An 18,724-nucleotide genomic window follows, 5' to 3' on the forward strand; every position below is an offset into this window, starting at 1 on the left:
AACCAGAACTGACCCTAAGGTTCAAGTTAAAGTGACCATTGGTCCGGGTAAGAGCTCTTCCCTCGTGCATCATGTGGCCATGGTGCTGGGAATGGAGGGTTCAGGGTCCCCATCTCTCTTCCTAAAACAATGCGCCGCCGGAGGCCCTGTGTACGAAAGGGAGCGGGTGTGTGAGTGAATGTGTGAGAACAAAGGAGATTACTGTCTCGGCTCCTCAGAGCTGGACGAACTGGGCTCCGTGCTTCAGAATGACGAAGGACTGGGAGGAAGCTGTCCTGAGCGGGGGAGGGGGCAGGGGACAGGGCAGGAAGGGGTCTGAGAGGCCCTGGGGGGGGGGGGCTTCCTGGCGGCAGGTGGGGGAGGGACTGTCCCTGCAGCCAGGTTGGGGGTCAGCCCTGGGCGCTGCGTCCTTCCCAAAGGGCACCCCCAGCACATCTCCCTCACTCCCGGGGACCCGCGTTCTGAGCTCTCCGTGCGGCCCCGCTGTGCGCCCTGCCCCGTTGTGCTGGCCGCCACCTTCTCAGCTCCTCGCACTCCCACTCGGTCCCGGGGAGCCCTGGCCAGGCCTGGACGCTTCGCTTCCCCAAATCACTGAAGACACCGCAGTTGTACACTCCTAAATAACACCATTGCTTCTCTGCTACTTAGTGTATGAGGAAGTAACTGCAGATAACAATTAAGAGAAGTAAGAAGTGAGACAAACAAAGAGTCACAGAATTGAAGGTATTGTCTCACTGGGTTCCGTTAAGTCCTGGAGGTCCCGGGCATTTGATGGTCACAGGGAGAGAACACGGGGCCAGGACCATGGGGTTGCTCCCACCTCTGCTCCTGCTCATCATCCCAGGTGAGCGGGGCGGGGGCTTTAGGACCTGGAGTGGCTGAGGCTGGGCAGGAAGCAGAGAGGGTCTGTCCTGGGAGAAAGGACAAGTGAAATGGACGCCAAGTGTGTGCTGTCTCACAGGCTCTCTGCTAGGTGCTGGGAACAAGCAAAAACGCCCTGTTTTGACAGCGTTTCTCACCCTGGCTCTGCGCACACACAGGGGAAGGCACTGAGGCGCGAGTCTCCCCCGGGGCCCTGTCAGGACTCAGATGCTCGGGCTCCAGCTCAGACGCGCTCAGTGGAGGGGGGCTCAGGGACCTGGATAGTTTCAGAGCCTCAGCGGCTGGTGGTGGTTGTAGCCAGAGCTGAGCCCTCTTCCCTGCCGCGCTGAGAGCGCCGCCGGGAGGGGCCAGGCCGCGAAGCCAGGGTGGTCAGGCTCTCCGGCCTGTCCCTCCCCCGGCTCACCTGCCTGCCTAAGTTTCTGCTGGAGAAAAAGCAAAGGCCAGACCGTCTTCAGCGTGGTCAGGTGCAGTAAGGGAGATGGGTGGAGCGGTGTCCCGGGGAGGGAAGACCAGAGGTTGGAAGGCGCCTAGGCTGGGCGCGATGCGAAGCCTCGGGAGCAGCTGGTACTCCATGCTCAGAGAGGACCGGGTCTCTGGGGCAGGGCCACCTGGCCACCCAGCTCTGCTGCTTCCCTTCCTCCCAGGTGGGCGACCGTGGAACTTTGTCCCAGGTACTTCCAGTTTTATGGCAAACTTGTAAAGGAGGAAACAAAAAGACGCAGGAATTTATTTATAAAAATTATCTATTTATTCTTACATGTTTAAACCAGTCACCACCAAGTACTCTCCGTCTGATGCAATAGAGTTATCGAGATGTTTCTTCCAGTGCTCAAAACACTTCTGAACTCATCGTTTTGATGCCTTTTCCTGTTACTGCCATTATTGGTTTCACCTCTTACCACATTGGAAAAACATTTGCCTCTGAGGATATTTTTCATTTGGGGAAACAAACAAAAAAGTCACTCAGGGATAGATTGGGTGAACAGGGAGGGGAGGGCATGGAGGTCATGTCATTTTTGGTCAAAAACTGCTGACCACTCAGCACGTCGTGGGCAGGTGCGCGTGGAAATCACCCATCATGAAATGTGCCAACGTGTTGAGTCTGCAAAATAAACTCACTGATGTCAAGCGCAGCCTCTCACCACAACGCCAGCTGGAACGCGGATCCAGATGGGCTCCCAGAACATGCACACAGCGGGGGGAGCCTGTGTTATACAAGGGGCCCGCCCTCCAGGGGATAATGGGTTTTTTGGGTCCCCCTCTCGTATACCACAACGTTCAACCTACTGGCCATTGGCGGCCAATAAATCATCAGTCTATCATTTTTGTGACTGGTCTGCCTTGTGTCACGAACTTAAAGAATTTTGGTGGAAGTCTCATTTAAGGTATTTCCTTTGCTCTGAGTGCCATCAGGAAAAGGATTACATGGAAAATACTGGGCAGGCTGGGGTCCTCTGTAGGTTGTTTCTTTGAAGAGACAAGGTAATAAAGCTTGTCAGTTTCTCATTTTTTAACTCTTGCCTGAATCATGTACATTAAGTTTAAGAAAAACCTTACTCTGCTTGCCAAGGTCGTAGCACAGCTGTTTTTATTTTACACTGAAATAGATGACCATTCAGAGGAGAAAAGGGGACCCGTGGCACACGGGGTCCGTAGTGGGCATCACTCGTTTTGGTCAATTTCATGGCACTCCCTTGGGGGGAGGGGCCCACGATGGAACCACTGGGACCACCAGGACCACCAGGAACAGCCTCGGCACAGCCGGGCCTCTGAGGCCATGGGCACAGGTCAGGCACAACCACACTCCTGTGGACGCTTCCTCCCCAGAGGCCAGTTTCACACAGACGTTGGGGCCGAGGGACACTGAGGGAACAAGAGATCTCTTGGCCACGGGGAAGGGGAGGGGTGACTTGCCAGGAGCTCTTCCTGCTCAGTGTCAACATCGGTGTCTTTGAGATCCACGGTTGTGCTCTAGGGTGACGTTTGTGGTGGCTACGACGCAGTGGAAATTTGAGGGACAAGGGGTCTGACTTGAGGAAGGTGCGTTCCGTCCTGGACACTGTGCCTCTCACCAGGCACGGGCACTTACTGGAGCTTTCATGGTGCAGGAGGCTGCGGCCCTGCCCATGGGGTGGGCGTGGGGTGAAGGTGACAGGTACATGGGTGTGTGTGTTCCAGGCTCATCAGCTGGCATCACGGGTCCAGAAGAGGTGCGTGGCCCTGAGGGAGGCTCACTGACCGTGCAGTGTCGCTATGTCCGAGGGTGGGAGACCTACGTGAAGTACTGGTGTCAAGGAGCTGATTGGAGTAGCTGCAAGATCCTTGCTAAAACCACCGGCTCAGAACAGGAGGTGAACAGGGACCATGTGTCCATCAGGGACAATCAGACCAGCCGCACCTTCACCGTGACCATGGAGAAGCTCAGGAGAGAGGACACACGCACTTACTGGTGTGCGATTGAGAAAACCGGAGCTGACCTTAACGTCCCAATAAGAGTGACCGTTGGCCCAGGTAAGAGCAAGCGTACGTGTGGCCGTGTCTCTTGAGGGCCTGCTATGTCCCGGTCCCTGAGGTCCCTGCCCAGGGACTGCGCTCACTCAGAGTGAACTGCCACGGAGGCTGGTAGAGTCCCGAGGTCTCCCGGGACCCGCTGTTCCCGCGGGCTTGGAGGGGCAGGGCTTCCAGGCTCTCGGGCTCCGGGGCTTCCTCCAGGACGGGTCCAGGCCCCTCTGGGCACATCGAGTTCCTCCGCACAGCTCCGTGCCTGAGCCTATTGCCCAGAGAGGTCACGGCGATGGGCGCAGGTTCAGCCCGTGGGCCGTAGGGACCCTCTGCCGTGGGATCCAGAGATCCCAGTTGCTCCCATTGCTGTCCTGGGCCCTCTGGCGTCCAGGTGTCCCCACTTTTAGTGGCGTTTTGGGCTAGGTCTCATAGCTGCTGATCCCATCCTTTGTTCCACAGTTGAGGTCTGGTGGCCCAATTCCTGAGGTTGGGAGTGGCCTCTACAGTCAAACAGTTGCATTCTGGGAGCCTGAAATCCCATCACGGGCCATATATGCTTCTGGGATTAAAGATGGTTGCTTTCTGGAAGGCAGACACTACTGAGAGTACCGTGGTTTAAACAATTCTATCTCTTGGGCTCTGCTTCTGCTGACCCTTGGACAGCCAGCTCCAGCTCACAGGGCACTTACTGTGGGGGCCACGGGACATGCTCAGCAGAGTCCCCACCACACTGGGACCCGGGGAGGCCCGTTACAGCTGTACAGTGCAGCACGTGCCTTGTCTCATGGAGTCTGGACCCTCTTCCTGGGAAGAAATGATCCCCATCATAGAACCTACTGGTGCAAAGTAAAGCCTCCTGAACATCGTGGTTTTGTTCAGGGCTGGTCCTGACCTTAGATGTCACAGATCTCAGGCATGTGAGCCACCAGGGAAGCCCCTCTCTTCCCTTGTCCTGGTTGGATAAAAAAGGTGGGGGAGGCTTTGGCCAACGTTGTGTCCCACACGGCAAGAGTGTTTAATGTTCAGCTGAACTCCAGCCGCCCTTGACCTGAGGCAGCCCTGGGCCCCCTCCCCGTTCCAGGGACAGCTCCATGTCCTCTTGGACCTGTACCCAGACTCACCTGCTTCTGAGGTCCTGAGTCTCCTAGAGGCCAAGGAGATATGAGCGGTCCAGGCTTCAGGCCCCTTCCCATGGCCCCGTTGTAGGCTCCTCAGGCCCGGGCAGCCCCCACGCCTCCCAGGCTGAGAGCCACGTGCAGGGCTGGGGGAGAGGGACAAGCAGAGTGGGATGTAATCTGTTCTCTGTGCCACGCAACAAGGACAGTGTCAACCACCATGCTTACCACCAACACGTTCACAGTGCCAGTCCCTCCAGAAGCCAGTGCAAGCTCCCCAACTGTGACCAGCTCCCACTCCAATGGCGGGTAAGTCAGCTCGGATGCTGCTGTTCTCTGTGACCTCTTGTGCCACACTTCTCCAGTGCGGGGACTTACTGTAGCCCCAGGTCCCAGCCAGGATGCAGGCGTCCCTCCCACTTGGTCTCAGGCGGCACAGGCCACGGTGACGCCCACCTCCGGTCCTGCCTCCTGGCGCTCAGTGCACTGGGGGGTTTGTTCTCATCCACTCACCCGTCCCGCTCTCACTGAGTGAAGTCCTGTGCTACCGGTGCTGTGTTGAGTCCTGCCACAGAGACACGGAGCGTCCCCTGCGGAGCTCAGAGGGTGGGACATGGACGAGCAGGCGGCCAGGGCTGAGGGTGTGTCAGGCTGTGCGGGCACGGGGGTCATGGGGCCACATGGATGGCTCTTGATCCAAATTCTGGGAGTACTGGGAGGTCCTGGGAAGTCCTGTCTCCCTAGTTGCTTCTATGGGAACAGTGGTGATAGTGACTGATAGGAAGTCCTGTCTCCCTTGTTTTTTCTATGACAATAATGGTGACAGTGACTGTCCCCTGTGTCCCTGGAGCACCAGGCATCTCATAGGGCTTTCCTGTCCCTGTCCTGCTCACGCTTTGACCCTCCGACAACGCCCTCCTGTGGGGGAAGGGACAGGTACGCGGGCTCCCGTTCTAAGAGGGAGAAGCTGAGCCCCGCTCCGCCTCCCAGCACCTGCCCAGCCCTGCAGCCACGGGGGCTTCTGGAAGCTGAGCGGCCCCTTCGCTTCCTCCCCTCACCCTCCTTGGCCTCCGGGCTCTGTTTCTAGGCCTGCTGTGCTCTCCCACTGCGGGGCTTCCCGCCAAGTCCTACGGGGCCTCCCATCTCTCCACCCAGGGACCCCTCTGTCCCCGCTCCCATTTGCCCTCTGTTTGAGAGTTCTTTTCTATTTAACTGCTTTTAATTCTTAATAAGAAAAAGTCTTTTAATTTCATGAGTCTAAATCAGATGTAAGTACCAGTTAGGGTCTTTGATCGGCACTGGATGGAGAGCTCATTCGCTTACTGGGTGAATAACTGCTGAGCACCTCCTCACGTCTGTCCCTGATTTAGGGAACACAGGGGATTGAGGATGGACACAATGGTCAGGTGTCTGTCCTCCAGGCACTCAACAATCGAGAGATAATTAACGTACTAAAAAGAGCTCATTAATTAACTGATAGATGGATGTATTGTATACAAGCCCGTGAACAGCGATGAATAAGACCCACTCCTGGCGGCAGTCAGCTCGGGCGCCATAACCAAGCTCCCCAGGCTGGACGGCGAACACCGCAGACGCTCTCTGGACAGCTCTGCAGCCCGAAGTCTGAATCCTGGGTCGCAGGGCTGGTTCCTCCTAAGGCCCCTGTCCTTGCTTGTAGATGGCCGTCTTCTCCCTGTGTCTGCCCAGGGTTCCTGTTTGTGTGAGTCTGTGTCCCAATCTCTTCATTCTCTTACAAGGACCCAAGTCACTCCCCCCAGTAGAGCAGGCCAGGGCGAGAATAGTGTGGATGAGGAAGAGAGCCTGTGGGGAGTGGAGGCCAACATCAGCCCAGGGACCTGGGGCTGCCTCATGCAGGTTATTGGCACCCACAACCTGGGAGAGGTAGCGCTGGGAAGAGGGGTCCTGGGAGGCTTCTCACTTCCATCACCGTGTCCCTCCCGCAGGTCCCTGCTCAGCAGCGTCCACTTCCTGCTCCTGGTCTTCCTGAAGCTGCCCCTGTTCCTGAGCATGCTCGGGGCTGTCCTCTGGGTGAACAGGCCTCAGAGGGGCTCGGGGGCGGGCGGGCCGCCCCATTCTGAGAACAGTGGTCCCCAGGGCCATTGACGTCTGAACGAAGGAGGCTTAAACAGAATGAGAAGCAACTTTGGTTGTGAGCTGGCTGTGGTCAGCAGGGCTGGTGCTTCCAGAGGCAGTGTGAGCCCTGCCTCAGGACACAGGACCCGAGTTCCTGGGCACCCACAGCCTGATGCTGGGCTTCAGGGCCACGCTCTAGTGTCCCCTTCTCTGCCGCCCATGTCTTTCCTTTGTCCTGAGGCCACAACGCAGCAGGAAGGACAGACAGACGTGCCACGAGAAAGGCCTTTTCCTAGGGCCCACGGCCTCGGGGGCCAGGTCTGATCTCCACCCCGGGAGCACCCCCTGCCCCCGCAGGCACTGGACTGATTTCTGCATCCCCTTGGGTTCAGGGCTCCCGCCCACATGGGGTCACAATTCTTGACCCATGAATAGAAAAGCTGAGCCATATGCTGATGCCGTGCCTGCCAGGAGTAAGGGTCTGGATGCACGGTGTACAGAAGACTCTGGAATCCTTTTCCTGCTGATGTTTCCACTTGTGAGGAAGGAGGCTCTGGTGCCAGCTCCCCCCGCCCCCCTCTGACGTGTACATCGAATGTTGAAGTGACTTCACATCCTCATTTTGTCATCATAACGCTTCTTGGCAGCATGCATAAATGTGCTTACTTGTTTTGAGAGTATTCCGTGTGTCTGCCACTGTCGTTTGGGGTCACAGGGAGACAGGTACCACGTATTGTGGGGACTGCGGCGTGATCCATCAGTCAGACCCTGGAACTAGAACAGACCTAGCAACGGTGAGCTGGGAGGCTGGGGGGGGTGGGCCTGAAGGCCTCGCCCTCGCCTGTCCGGAGCGGGGCTGGGGCTGCTCCCAGTGGGACGTAAGCTTTTGCTGGCTGTTCACTGTGGAGGAGGGATGGCGACACCACAGAGCTGCTTCGCAGAGACAAAAAGGTGCATGAATTCTTCCTCTCAAGTTCCTCCCTGAACTTGAACTTCTGGCAGCTTCAAGACCAAAAGGGAGGCCACTAAGAGCAAAGGGACAGTCGACCAGGCCTGTGAAACAGCCTGAGCCCGGTTCCGAAGCAGCAGTGTAGGACTTGGCGCGGGGGGCCTCCTCTGCAGGGGACCCCGCTCACCCGGCTCGGGCCTTGACACCCATGTCCAGCTGCCCTCACTTGGACACCCTCCGCACTTTGCTTGGGACCCAAGTCTCCCCATGAGCATCTTTCTTTTTTTTTCTTTTTCTTTCTTTCTTTCTTTTTAATCAGCACATTTTAACGACCCGTTGACTCTGTGCTGTACAAGATGAGGACATCGGTGCCTATCCTTTGTCCCCACTTGTCTTCCCAGGACCGATTTTGTTGTATGTAGCACTTTTGCATTATATTCTGTTCTGTAAATATTTCCCATGGTAGTTTAGTCTTTTTTTCTATTTTTAAATATATTCACTGTTCACGATAGCTGGTTTTCCCATTATTTGATTTATTTCATTGTTGGCAAAATTTCATCATGATGTTGTTTTTTATTTTCCAGGGGCTCATGGGTTCTGTACTTTGTATGTTCTTGTGTGCATAAGAGTGTTCATTGTCAAAAACAACAATCCTGGGTATAAAATTCCCAGAATGCCCCGTCTTTTCTGGGAACATGTGGATTTTCCTTCATGTCTTCTGGGATGCAGAGTGGCTGCGACAGCTGAAGCCACGCCTTGCTTGAGACCTTGCGCAGGAAACCACCCCTTCATGGGATGGGGAGATGTGCACACTCATGCGTGCATGTGTGCACACACACACGAACACACAGATCCCCAGAAAACATGAAGCCTCCTCATGCAGCAAAAAAATGAGCCAGGAGGAAGTTTATTTACTGAGACACCCAACTAAGGGAAGCTGTTAGACAACAGAATCCCAGAATCGCAGAGCTTTCTCCTTAAACGAATTTACATTCTTAGATAAAGCATTTCAAATTCACGTCAGCCTTTATAAATCCTCCTTGGTTCCTTCAGGGGACCGGTTGTATTTCTGGCCAAGTACACGGGAGTTACCTTTCGGTACATGGAAACATTTCTACCCATGAGACTCTTGGCTTCTTATTCAACCACACAAAGTTAAAGGTGGGGCTTGAGGATGGTTTGTCAAGTCTCCCTGAAGCAGGAGCAATGGAAACTAGTCAGGAGCACGTGACCAAGACGGGAGACCATTCAAGGCTTCTGGGGTCCGGTGAAGGCAGACCAAGAGCTGGGGGCTCAGAAGAGCAAAGGGTCCCCAAGGGTGGACCCAGCCTCATGTTGCGTCCCCGCCAGAGACAGGGCCGGCTTCCTGGGGGCCCACCCCACAAAGTGCTGTGGGTTCTGCACTCAGGAGGTCCCCTAATACTCGGCGTAACTCTCATTGTCGCCGTCTTCAAATTCTTCATATTCTGGCCCAAGAGCATTTCCATTTTCCCTGGGCCCTGAAAGTAGCTGGGGTGGTCCACATAAAGCCCAGTCAGGGCACAGGAAGTTAGCTCTTCATAAGGGGAAGGAGCTGCTTGGGAAACGTAGACAGCAATGAACCCAGACAGACTGGGGCTCCGCTGTGATTTGGAGAAGGACATCAGGCCCCGCCAGCTGCGGCCGAAAGTGGGAAGGGCACGCCCTTGTCCAGGAAGAGAAATGGGAACTGCAAATTTGAAATTTCAGCTCTGTTTTCCACGGACCACATGATAACGCGAAACCCTAGCTTTTCACATTTCCTAACCATCCTGACAGCAGAAACAAGCAAGGGATGAAGGAGGAAGCAGAGGCGCAGTGAGAAAAGCAGAGGAGAGGGCCGGGCGTGTGGATCTGGGTCAGGCGCCTCCAGCCCCAGGCTGGCGGCAGTCGGAGAGGCCCAGGGCCATGTGGCTCCCCTGGGCTCTGCTGCTTCTCTGTGTCCCAGGTGAGTGGCTGGGCGGGGCCTCGGGAAGCCTGCGGGTGGGCAAAAGGGAAGAATCAAAAACATAAGCAAAAAGGGAGGGGGACGCACACCGGAAAACCCCAGTGTACCCTAATTCCTCACTGGGATAGGGCGAGGGGGAAACAGAAAATGTTTTCCCCACCATGAGCGCATGTGAAGCCCAAGGTTGACTTCCTTTCTGAGGGTAAAGGCCAGGGATGCTGCTACATAAACATGCTACAATGCACAGGACAGCCCCACAATACGGAGCAGTCCTGCCTTGGAGGCAGTGGCGCTGAGGCCAAGGAACCTGCCTCGAGGGGCACCTCTAGAGAGACCAGAGCAGCAAGGGCAGCGTCAAAGTCTCAGAGGTGGGGAAGGGCCTGAAGGCGAGATCCGGGCGTGGCAAGGCTGGTGGGGCTGTGGAGGAGTCGGGGATGGAAGGGACTGCTCATCCGCAGGTGGGCCATCCCTGCGGAGCCAGGAGTCTCTAAAGCTATTAAGTGGCTGCAGGCCTCTGTTCTGGGAGGGAAATCGAAGTATGAATGTCCTCGCATTCATACTGGCCAAGAAGAGCCCCTTCTTAAACGGCCTCTTTACACTCTGTCCAACTCTCATCTGTGCGGCCCAGACCTATGAGCAGGAGGTCTACCTATGTGAGCAGGGATTGTACACTGGGGTCCACAGATGAGCACTGGGGACGGGGACACAGCCAGAAGCTGAAGGCGTCCCCTTAGTTCTCAACACTGGGTTTTGTCCAATTTTCCCTCGTTCCCATTCTTATTTTCTATCTTCTAGTCCCTCCCTCCCTCCTTCCATCCATCCATCCATCCATCCATCCATCCATCCATCCACCCATCCCTTTATTCTGATGATATTTAGTGTCTTCATTCAATTCTTAGTGATGAATGGGGACAGAAGTCTTGTCTCAGGTTGGGCACTTCTGGGGACCCAGAACCTGTCTCAGGCCCCCAGTCTTCCTCTCCCGGTCACGTTGTGAGTTGGCTGAGCACACAGAGGCTGGGCATGGCCTTGTGAGGCTCTGAATCCCATAGCAGGTGTCTCCTTAGATCTCCTCCTGGTGTCTGCAAACAGCCTTGCCTCGCTGCTTCCTGGCTCCTCCTTCCTCCGGCCTCAGGGTGACTCCCGGGAGACCTGACACCAAAGGCCCCTCTGGCCCAGGCTCTTCAGGATAAAGACAAGACTAATCGTGTCTTCCAGGCTCTTTGTCTCTGCACGGCCCCAGCACAGTGACAGGCACCGTGGGCGGATCCCTGAGCGTGCAGTGCCGGTACCAGGAGGGATATAAGCCATTTGCCAAATACTGGTGCAGACAACCATGCTTGCCGTTCTTCTCTGAGACCGTGGAGACCAGCGCCTCTGAGGGAGAGGTGAGGAGGGGCCGAGTGTCCATCACGGACCATCCTGGAAACCTCACCTTCACAGTGACCTTGGAGAACCTCACTGCAAATGATGCAGGAAAATACCGGTGTGGGATTTCCACGATGCTGGTGGAAGAAGGGCTTTCTGGCCTCTTGCCTGAACCCTTTTCCCAGGTTCAAGTGTTTGTTTCCCCAGGTAAGACCCTCCTTCCTTTTGGTAGCAGCGACGAAGGAATCTGAGCTAATCTCTGCAGGGCATCCCAGGGAATTTCGACTCCAGGGAGAGGAGCTGGGCCTGGGGTTCGTGCAGCGGAGATTCGGAACCAAGTGCGTTGTGTGGATGTGAGTGTGCGGGAGATGTATGAGGGCGTGTGTGGCACCCGAGTTTCCTGCCACCACCCTGGCTCTGACCACGTCTGTGGGCCTGAGGGCGGAGGCGGGAGGGCCTGTGTCATCAGATCCATCAGGACTGAGGGCCTCACGCTCCCTCCCTGTCCTCACGGGGCGAGGGGGTGTATATGGAAGTGTGGCAGCACATCTACTCCAAAGGGGTCCGCTTCTCCCTTGCCCTTGGCTTGGGCTCTTGGGATTGAGCTCTTGGCAACCCCCGGGCCCAGGGCCTCACCCAGGGTTCAGGAGCCCCGAGGCAGTCAGGGCCAGGGATGGCGCAGGCTGCCAGCCTCCTCCTTCTGACCGGTGACCTCTGCTCTGGAAATCTGAGGGCAGCCCCTGACCCTCCCCTGGCCTCTCTAGAGCCCCCTTTGGGCCTTTCCTCAGCCTCTGATACTGGGCTGGCCCAGGAGAAAACCCATTTCTGCAGGCCCTGACCCCAGCCCCTGGGCTCCGGCTCAGCGGGGTTTGTGTGAGGGCCTGGGGAAGGTCCAGGAGGGCGCTGCCTACTCTCTGTCTCACGTCGTCCCTGGCTCCCCAGCTCCATGCTGCCCCCCGCTTCTGCTCCTCCTCCTTCCGGCACCCTTGACTAAGCGGGAGAGAGATCAGTAAACCCCAGGCCTGGGAAGGCAGCAGAGAGATGGGGCAACTCCAAAATCTTTTACTGTTCAAATTGTTTCTTGATGTTTTAATAAGACCTTCCTTCCTTTCTTCCTTCTTTCCTTCCTCCCTTCCCTCCCTCCTACCTGCCTTCCTACCTTCCTTCCTTTCTCTTTCTTTCAAGCTTGTTTCCTGAGCGCTATACCTTCCCTTATCAGTCTAAAGGTGTTACTTTTTTTCTTCTGCTGCCTGCATCATCTCAGCTTCCTCTGAGATTTTTTTCCTCATTGTGTGCGTTTCTCTCTTCTGTGTTGGAGGCTTTCCTCATAAGGTTCTGTCCATGTGCACGTAAGAGCACAGCCCCAAGAGGCTGGTTGTGAACTCAGTGGTGAGTGAGGGGCTTGGGGGGCTTGGGGGGTGCCCCCCTTTAGGTGCATGCCCAGAGATTCAGCTGTTTCCCTTGGGGTCCCTCAGTGTCCAAGTCTGGAGGCTCTTCCACCTAGTTGGCCACTGATCCGGGAGGATGCCCCAGGCTCCTGCCTGGGGGAGCACAGGCGAGGCTGCCGACGTCCGAGGAGCTGGGTGGGCTCAGGGGGTGGGGGTCCCACTTTCCAGAGTGCAGATTCCACCTCTTTGGGGCTGCTAGCATTTTCCAGCCATCAGCTCTTGAGGTGTCCCTGCTCTCCGATTTCGCTGAGTCAACCTCACAGCCTTCTGCCAGGAGGTGAGGAGGGGGCCGTGATATAAGGGTGCACTGGCTGAGGGGAGGAGCCTGAGGTCTAACTTTTGTTCCGACCTTCAAGCACTCCTATTTTCAGTGAGATGAGGAACAGTTAATGCTCAAAGGCAGAAGGTGACGTATCTCCTGTCCTGGTTGACAAAGTGTCCACCTGGCTGGAGAGCATATCGGCATGGGTCCGGATGGGGCGCCCCTCTACTCCGGCCAGGCCTGGGCTGACTGCGGCCACAGGATGGCCTCAGAGCATCTGTTCAGCCCTTCCCTCTGCTTTCTGAAGTCAGGATCATGCAGGTGACAGGTACCTAGGTGGGGAAAGTCACGGGCAGGGCACTGGACCCTGTTCCTCACCCTCGCCCTTCACCGCAGCCTCCAGCAGCAAGAGCTCTTCAAGGACACCTGGACCTCCGAGCCAAGACCCAGGGTAAGGTGCATGTGGCCCAGTGTCTTCCACCCTCTGCATGGCTCCTACCCCAGCGTGGGGCTTCCTGCACATAGGTTTCCTCAATGATTCACTCACTCAGCTAATGCTGAATTTACTTCCCACGTGGCAGAAACCGATGCAAATGGTAGGGGTACAAGAGCGAACCAGCAGGCAAGGCTGTGCTCTCCAGGGAGTTTCCTTCAAATCCAGACAATGACCAAATGGATAGATAGATAGAAACATAGATAGATGACAGACCAGACAGACAGATGTGATAGAACGGATACACAGATGACAGATAACAAAGGGGATAGGTAAACGGACTGAGGAAATGTCAGGTAATGATACTTGCTGTGAAGGAAAACCAAGCAGGCGGGCATTAAGGGACGGGGTGACGGCGTGTGAGGGAGGTGGTGGGGCATGATGGCGGCCGCCGCGGTGCTCGAGGGAAACGAGACCAAAGAGACTGTCACAGCCAGATTACCTCAAAGTCAGGTCCTGAGACGGGGCTCGCGGTGAGCTCAGTCTACAGAGAGGGGATCCCAGGGGGTCTAGGGAGAGAGCGGGGAGCTTAACGCACAGGCTACCCCTGGAGTGACTGGGCTCAGCCCCGGGGCCCCACGCCCGGGACCCCTCACAGAGGTTGGTGGGACATCGGGCAGAGCGGCCCCCCGGGCAATGAGGAAGTGGGGGGAGGGGGGGTTGATCCGCACTCCTCTGGCCTCACTGCAGGGGGAAGGTGGCCAGTTCCCTATTTTTATACAAAGTGATGAGCAAAGGCCCCTCAGATAGTGATGCTTGAGCAGAGACTTGAAGGAAGTGGGAGAGCTGGCCAAGCAGAGTGAGGACCAGGAAGGTTCCCGGCCGAGGGTCACCCCGGGGTCTGAACTCTGCAGCGCTTCTGGCCTGCTCCGCTCACAAGCCCACGTGCCCCTACCGCTGGGGAGGACCCTCAGGCAGGGTGGCAGGGGCTTGAGGTGAGAAACGCTGGTGGGTCCAAGGCTGTGCACAGCTACCAGCAGCTCAAGTGGGCAAAGAAGATATGGGCGGGATACCCACAGGGTGCGCTGCGTGCATGACGGGCTGGGGTGAGGCGTGTGCTGGGGCCGGAGGCTGAGGGGACAGGTCGAGAGCTGAGCCTAGGGAAGCCGCTCCTTGGGGTAGAGGTTGTTGGATGCTTTAAGCAGAATATCTGCTCCCATGGTTATAGTCAAGGACAAGCCAAGGCTTTAATCTGAGTGTGGAGTGGTTATAAGGGGACGTTCATCCCTAAAGTTGGTCGCAGCAAGAGCTGAGCTCCTGAGCATGCTGATGGCGGAAGGATCAATACAGGGGCACAGAACGCTGTCTGTGCGAGCCACGGCTGCCTGGGGCCCTGCATCTGTCCTCCTGTCCGTTTCTCACCCCCACATTCTCCTGCATCTGCAGTGTCCTGGCACTCAAAGTCCTTTCCTGAACCAAACGGAGGGCAGGAGCCTGTGGTCCTCAGCCTGGGGCTGTGTGGGTCTGGTAGCCACCAAATTCAATGCTGACACTGAGCTTTGAGGCCACAGGACCTGAACTCAAAGGAGGTGGGTGGCGAGGGAGGCGGAGCCTGGGCTTCCAGGTGAGGAGGAAACTCACTGCTGGTCACTGTGTTCCTCTCACAGGTCCCTACTCAGCAGCGTCCACTTCCTGCTTCTCATATTCCTGAAGGTGCCCCTGTTTCTGAGCATGCTCAGTGCCGTCCTCTGGGTGAACAGGCCTCAGCGGGCAATTTATGGGCAAGCATAGTCTGACGAAGGCAACCCACAGCCGTCCTTGCCTAGCGATGTCCTGTCCAGAGACACTGCCACTCAACCTAGAGAAGACAGAACCTCCGACCCTGAACCTTACATCCCTTTTCAGCTTATTACCAGAGACTTTAAAAACAAACACTAAAAAGATTTTAATGAGATATGACACCTATGCAAAAGCATGTTAATAATGTACATGAACAGTGTGCTTTTCCTTAGAGGTTTGAGACACAAGACAAGAGAACTCATTCCCCACTGTGGCCTCCTAAAAATGGGGTCTAAGGCAGACCCCTGAAGCTCTGTAGGGTTTCTCTTTACTCCTGGGGCAGATGAGTCCTACCAGGGCGACTGGGGTGCTGGCTTCTCCCTGCTCTTCCGACTATCAATGAAGTGAACAAGTGTGATGTTCCCCAGAGTGTGTAATCAAAGTCCCCTCTCCCTGCATTGTGACAGAACGGAAGAATTGCATGGTCCCAGGGTTCACAATGAGTGTGTTGTTCTCTTCCCAAGTAAATGTGAACTGCTCCTGACCATCCTTCTTCACAGGGATTGAAAAGAATGCATCAGCCACACGGATAGCAGCGCACCAGGCGCCAGAGGCAGATCTCGTAAGGACAGTACGTAAGAAAAACAATCGCAGCTGGGCTATCAGTTGGTCAAGTTGAAGGTGGTCCATTGTGACGTGACAGGACACATCTGAGTTTGTCAAGAATTGGGTTAGTGAATTAAGTAGGTGTTTTAAAATCTATCCAGAGTTTGTTTTCAAAGGGCGCTGTGAGAGATGCAAACGTGGGAACGACTGTTATGGAAGAAGAAGTTTATGCCCATAAATCTCACCGCACCAGCTGTGCGAGGAAGCTCAGGCAGCCCCAGGGTCAGGCAGGGGGCAGAAGGAGAGAGAGTAACTGAAGGCGGGGAACTTCCTGTGGCTTTTGGGGGAAGGAAGGGGAAAAGCCAGGGTAAAGAAACCAAGCAGGTTTAGGACTGAAGAGTTTGAATAATCTGGGCAGGCCCTGGGCTGTAGGAGTGGTTCCTAGTTCTTAGAGATGGGCCCCGGGGTGACTGAGCGCAGAGGCACAGTGTCCCAGGCCGCTGGAGCCTGACAAACGCACATCAGGGGGCTCAGGATCTGGGCCTGGCTGGTTTGCCTAAGGCAGGCTTGCAGGCCAGCCTTACTCCCTTGAGAAATTAGCTAACCTCGGGGAGGCAGTTCCTCCCCGGGCCCACAAGGCCCCGAGATGTTAAAGCATCAAAAAATATAAACTTAAAAAACCCACAGGACTCACGGAGATGACTAGGAGACTAATGACTCGTAGTAATGTGTAGAAATAGCGAATAGGCATTCATTGTAGGGATAGGAGGGCGCTCACCACGCCTGCCTCCTGAGATCTTGGAGTGTGGCACTGATCTCTGCCACCGCGGCACTCAGAACACGTCATTGCTTGTAACTCACTGTGTTGATGGAGAGGAGCACCGTTGCAGAACTCCTCTACCGTTACAGCTTTCACTCCGTAGGGTATCAGGCCAATGTGGGGGTTCTGCGGGCTCTTAGGAATATCAATCCTGATGATGCAATCATGGGTCTGGGATGTGGCCACAGGGCAAGTCCACGGAGATGGAAGCTTGGGTAGGGAGGCAATTCACCTCATTGGGACCCTTCTCCCATGCCCAAGCCACATGTCCGTTGGAAGGCTTGCTGCTGTGGGATCTGGCCCAGGCGCTTAGCATGCAGAGTGGGGCGGAGGGAGACCTTCTCAATTCCATACCCAGGTCCCCTAAAATTACCTGCAGGTTCAGCATTGCACCAGCTCCAGAACCAGGAAGCAAAGTCTGAGACGTCCTCGCTGGACTGTTAGCAGTCAAAGCTTCTCACTCAGCCAAGGCAGCTGGGCTTTGGAGGGCCTCACCTCCTGCAGGCCCCAGGGCCCCTGAATCTCTGCATCCAGCATTCTCAGGTCTCCTCCTTGGGTGATCGGTCTTTAGAGGACTTGCCTTATTTCTCTTTCTGTGATTTTAGTATTTGCAAGGAAGTCCAAACCTGAGCTCAAATCCATCTCACTCAAGGCCAACGATCTTTTTCCCAAGGTGCTGGAGCCTTTCCTCGAGGCCTAGCCCTCTGTCTGGGGGGAGCTGGAGGGGTCAGTGACATACTCATAGCATGAGGCTCAAGTACAGGAGCATTTCTGCTTCCCAGCCTCACTGGGAAGAAAGAACAAAGTACAAACCAGAGTACGCCCGTGACCTTCTTAAAGCCACCAATAGGTGGCGCAAGTGTCTATTTGCAGAGCTTCAACGGGGACACCTTGAAGGACTTCTAATTCTGCTCCAACAGAGTTGTTTCTCAGCTGCTGGGTTCCTCCTGGCTTATTCCAATACCCTGACCTCAGCCACCGCAAATATTAGAACTAGACCTGTTGAATCCTGCTGGCCTTTCCTCCTGGCTGAGCCCACTTCCCCAACCCCATGCTGCTCATCAGCCTGGGCTGTCTGAATAGGGATCACCTGTCTCCCTTCGGATCAACAAGGTGTAGACTCAGGCATTCGGGGGCCGGGGGCCAGGGATCAAGGTACACCCAGGGGTCTGGAGCTCAGTGGGCAGTTCACCCTCAAGTAGACCGAGGCCCTAAAGACTGAACCCAGGGGCAGGAATCCAACCAGGCACAGAAGACAAAGACACACTTGATTCCAGTCCAAGGCTTCAGGTTCATTGAGTAGCGGCACCCACATGGATCTCGGTTTCCTACCCCCCGGGAGAGGTAGGGAGACCCTATGCCCTCGGCGAACCTGTTCAGCCCGCGCGGGACGAAGTGTCGATGCTTCTTCGTCCCCACAAACAAGGGAACTTGTCTCTGAAAGACCAACTATGACCAGTGCCAGGAAAGGCCCTCAGCCGTGGGGGTGAGGACAAGGAGACAGAGGTGCAGGGGCAAAGAGAGACGGGCAGCAAGCGGGAGGGGTGGTGGGGTCCGTCTCGCAGCAGAGTCTGCAGTTTGGCCCTGGCCTGGCACCCCGTGAACAGCCTCAGAATCGGTCTTTACCATATCCCTGCATCACATCGCGTGTACCACCACAGGGCTGCCCTGGCAGAAATGTCTACGCTGTGTGTTTACACGTGTGTTTTATTTCTTATTCCTACCAAACCAGCAGTAGGTTAGATTCTTAAAGCAATAGTCGTCTTTTCTTTATCTGATTAATTATATTATTATTATTATTATTATTATTTTTAGAGAGAGGGAAAGGGAGGGAGACAAAGAGGGAGAGAAACACCGTGTGGTTGCCTCTCACGCGCCCCCTGCTGGGGACCTGGCCCGCAACCCAGGCCTGCGCCCTGACGGGGAATCACACCGGCGACTCTTTGGTTCGCAGGCCGGCGCTCAATCCACTGAGCCACGCCAGCCAGGGCCTGACTAATTCTTCTTTATGGGCATTTGTGATATCAAAAAGCTGATTTGTGAACTTTATACATTTAAAGTATACCACCGTTCTTGTAACCCTATTTTGACATCTTTCTTTTTTCAAGATTCTGAGAGCGTCAAAAGTAGAAGTGAATTCTGTGTATGGTGTCAGGCAGGTACTGGACTCATCGGAGCGATCACTTTGTAAGGTTTTTCAATGTCTAGTCACTATCTTGTACACCTGAAACTAATATAATATTGTATGTCAACTGTAATTTAAAAAGAAAAAAGAAAAAAATACCTTATAAGTAATTAATAAATAAGTCACTGTCAAAAAATAAATAAAACAAAAATAAAAGTGGCCCAGGCCTCTCTGGACCTCGCAGGGACCCTGAAAACCAGAGAGAAATAAAGCGGATACTTCTGATTCTAGGCCAAGGATGGGCAATGCCATTTGGCTATAACTGTATCTTTGCTTAATTATCTTGTCCCTTGAAAAGGAGGGGCCCACTTCACT

General features: G+C 55.2%; 2 protein-coding genes across 2 annotated transcripts; both read left to right on the forward strand.

Moving 5' to 3' along the window:
• Positions 1–804: 804 nt before the first annotated feature.
• Positions 805–6,623, forward strand: LOC129086525 (CMRF35-like molecule 5). Its single transcript, XM_054593089.1, has 4 exons — positions 805–844; positions 3,061–3,393; positions 4,709–4,808; positions 6,464–6,623. Exons 1-4 carry the CDS (start codon positions 805–807, stop codon positions 6,621–6,623), a joined length of 633 nt encoding a protein of 210 aa, XP_054449064.1.
• A 2,717-nt stretch (positions 6,624–9,340) lies between these two features.
• Positions 9,341–15,793, forward strand: LOC129086581 (protein CD300H-like). The gene is made up of 4 exons (XM_054593174.1): positions 9,341–9,508; positions 10,727–11,083; positions 12,983–13,037; positions 14,687–15,793. Exons 1-4 carry the CDS (start codon positions 9,469–9,471, stop codon positions 14,808–14,810), a joined length of 576 nt encoding a protein of 191 aa, XP_054449149.1. The 5' UTR covers positions 9,341–9,468; the 3' UTR covers positions 14,811–15,793.
• Positions 15,794–18,724: the final 2,931 nt, after the last annotated feature.

Source organism: Pteronotus mesoamericanus, unplaced genomic scaffold, assembly GCF_021234165.1.
Source record: "Pteronotus mesoamericanus isolate MK-2021 breed Mesoamerican mustached bat unplaced genomic scaffold, CSHL_Meso_final scaffold_408, whole genome shotgun sequence".
Taxonomy (NCBI): domain Eukaryota; kingdom Metazoa; phylum Chordata; class Mammalia; order Chiroptera; family Mormoopidae; genus Pteronotus; species Pteronotus mesoamericanus.

Excerpts from the sequence above, each read along its gene's own strand:
- LOC129086525 (XM_054593089.1), top strand. The coding sequence starts at position 805 with ATGGGGTTGCTCCCACCTCTGCTCCTGCTCATCATCCCAG. Across the intron at positions 845-3,060 it reads GCTCCTGCTCATCATCCCAG|GCTCATCAGCTGGCATCACG; the intron begins GTGAGCGGGGCG and ends TGTGTGTTCCAG. Across the intron at positions 4,809-6,463 it reads AGCTCCCACTCCAATGGCGG|GTCCCTGCTCAGCAGCGTCC; the intron begins GTAAGTCAGCTC and ends TCCCTCCCGCAG.
- LOC129086581 (XM_054593174.1), top strand. The coding sequence starts at position 9,469 with ATGTGGCTCCCCTGGGCTCTGCTGCTTCTCTGTGTCCCAG. Across the intron at positions 11,084-12,982 it reads TCAAGTGTTTGTTTCCCCAG|CCTCCAGCAGCAAGAGCTCT; the intron begins GTAAGACCCTCC and ends CCTTCACCGCAG. Across the intron at positions 13,038-14,686 it reads CCTCCGAGCCAAGACCCAGG|GTCCCTACTCAGCAGCGTCC; the intron begins GTAAGGTGCATG and ends TTCCTCTCACAG.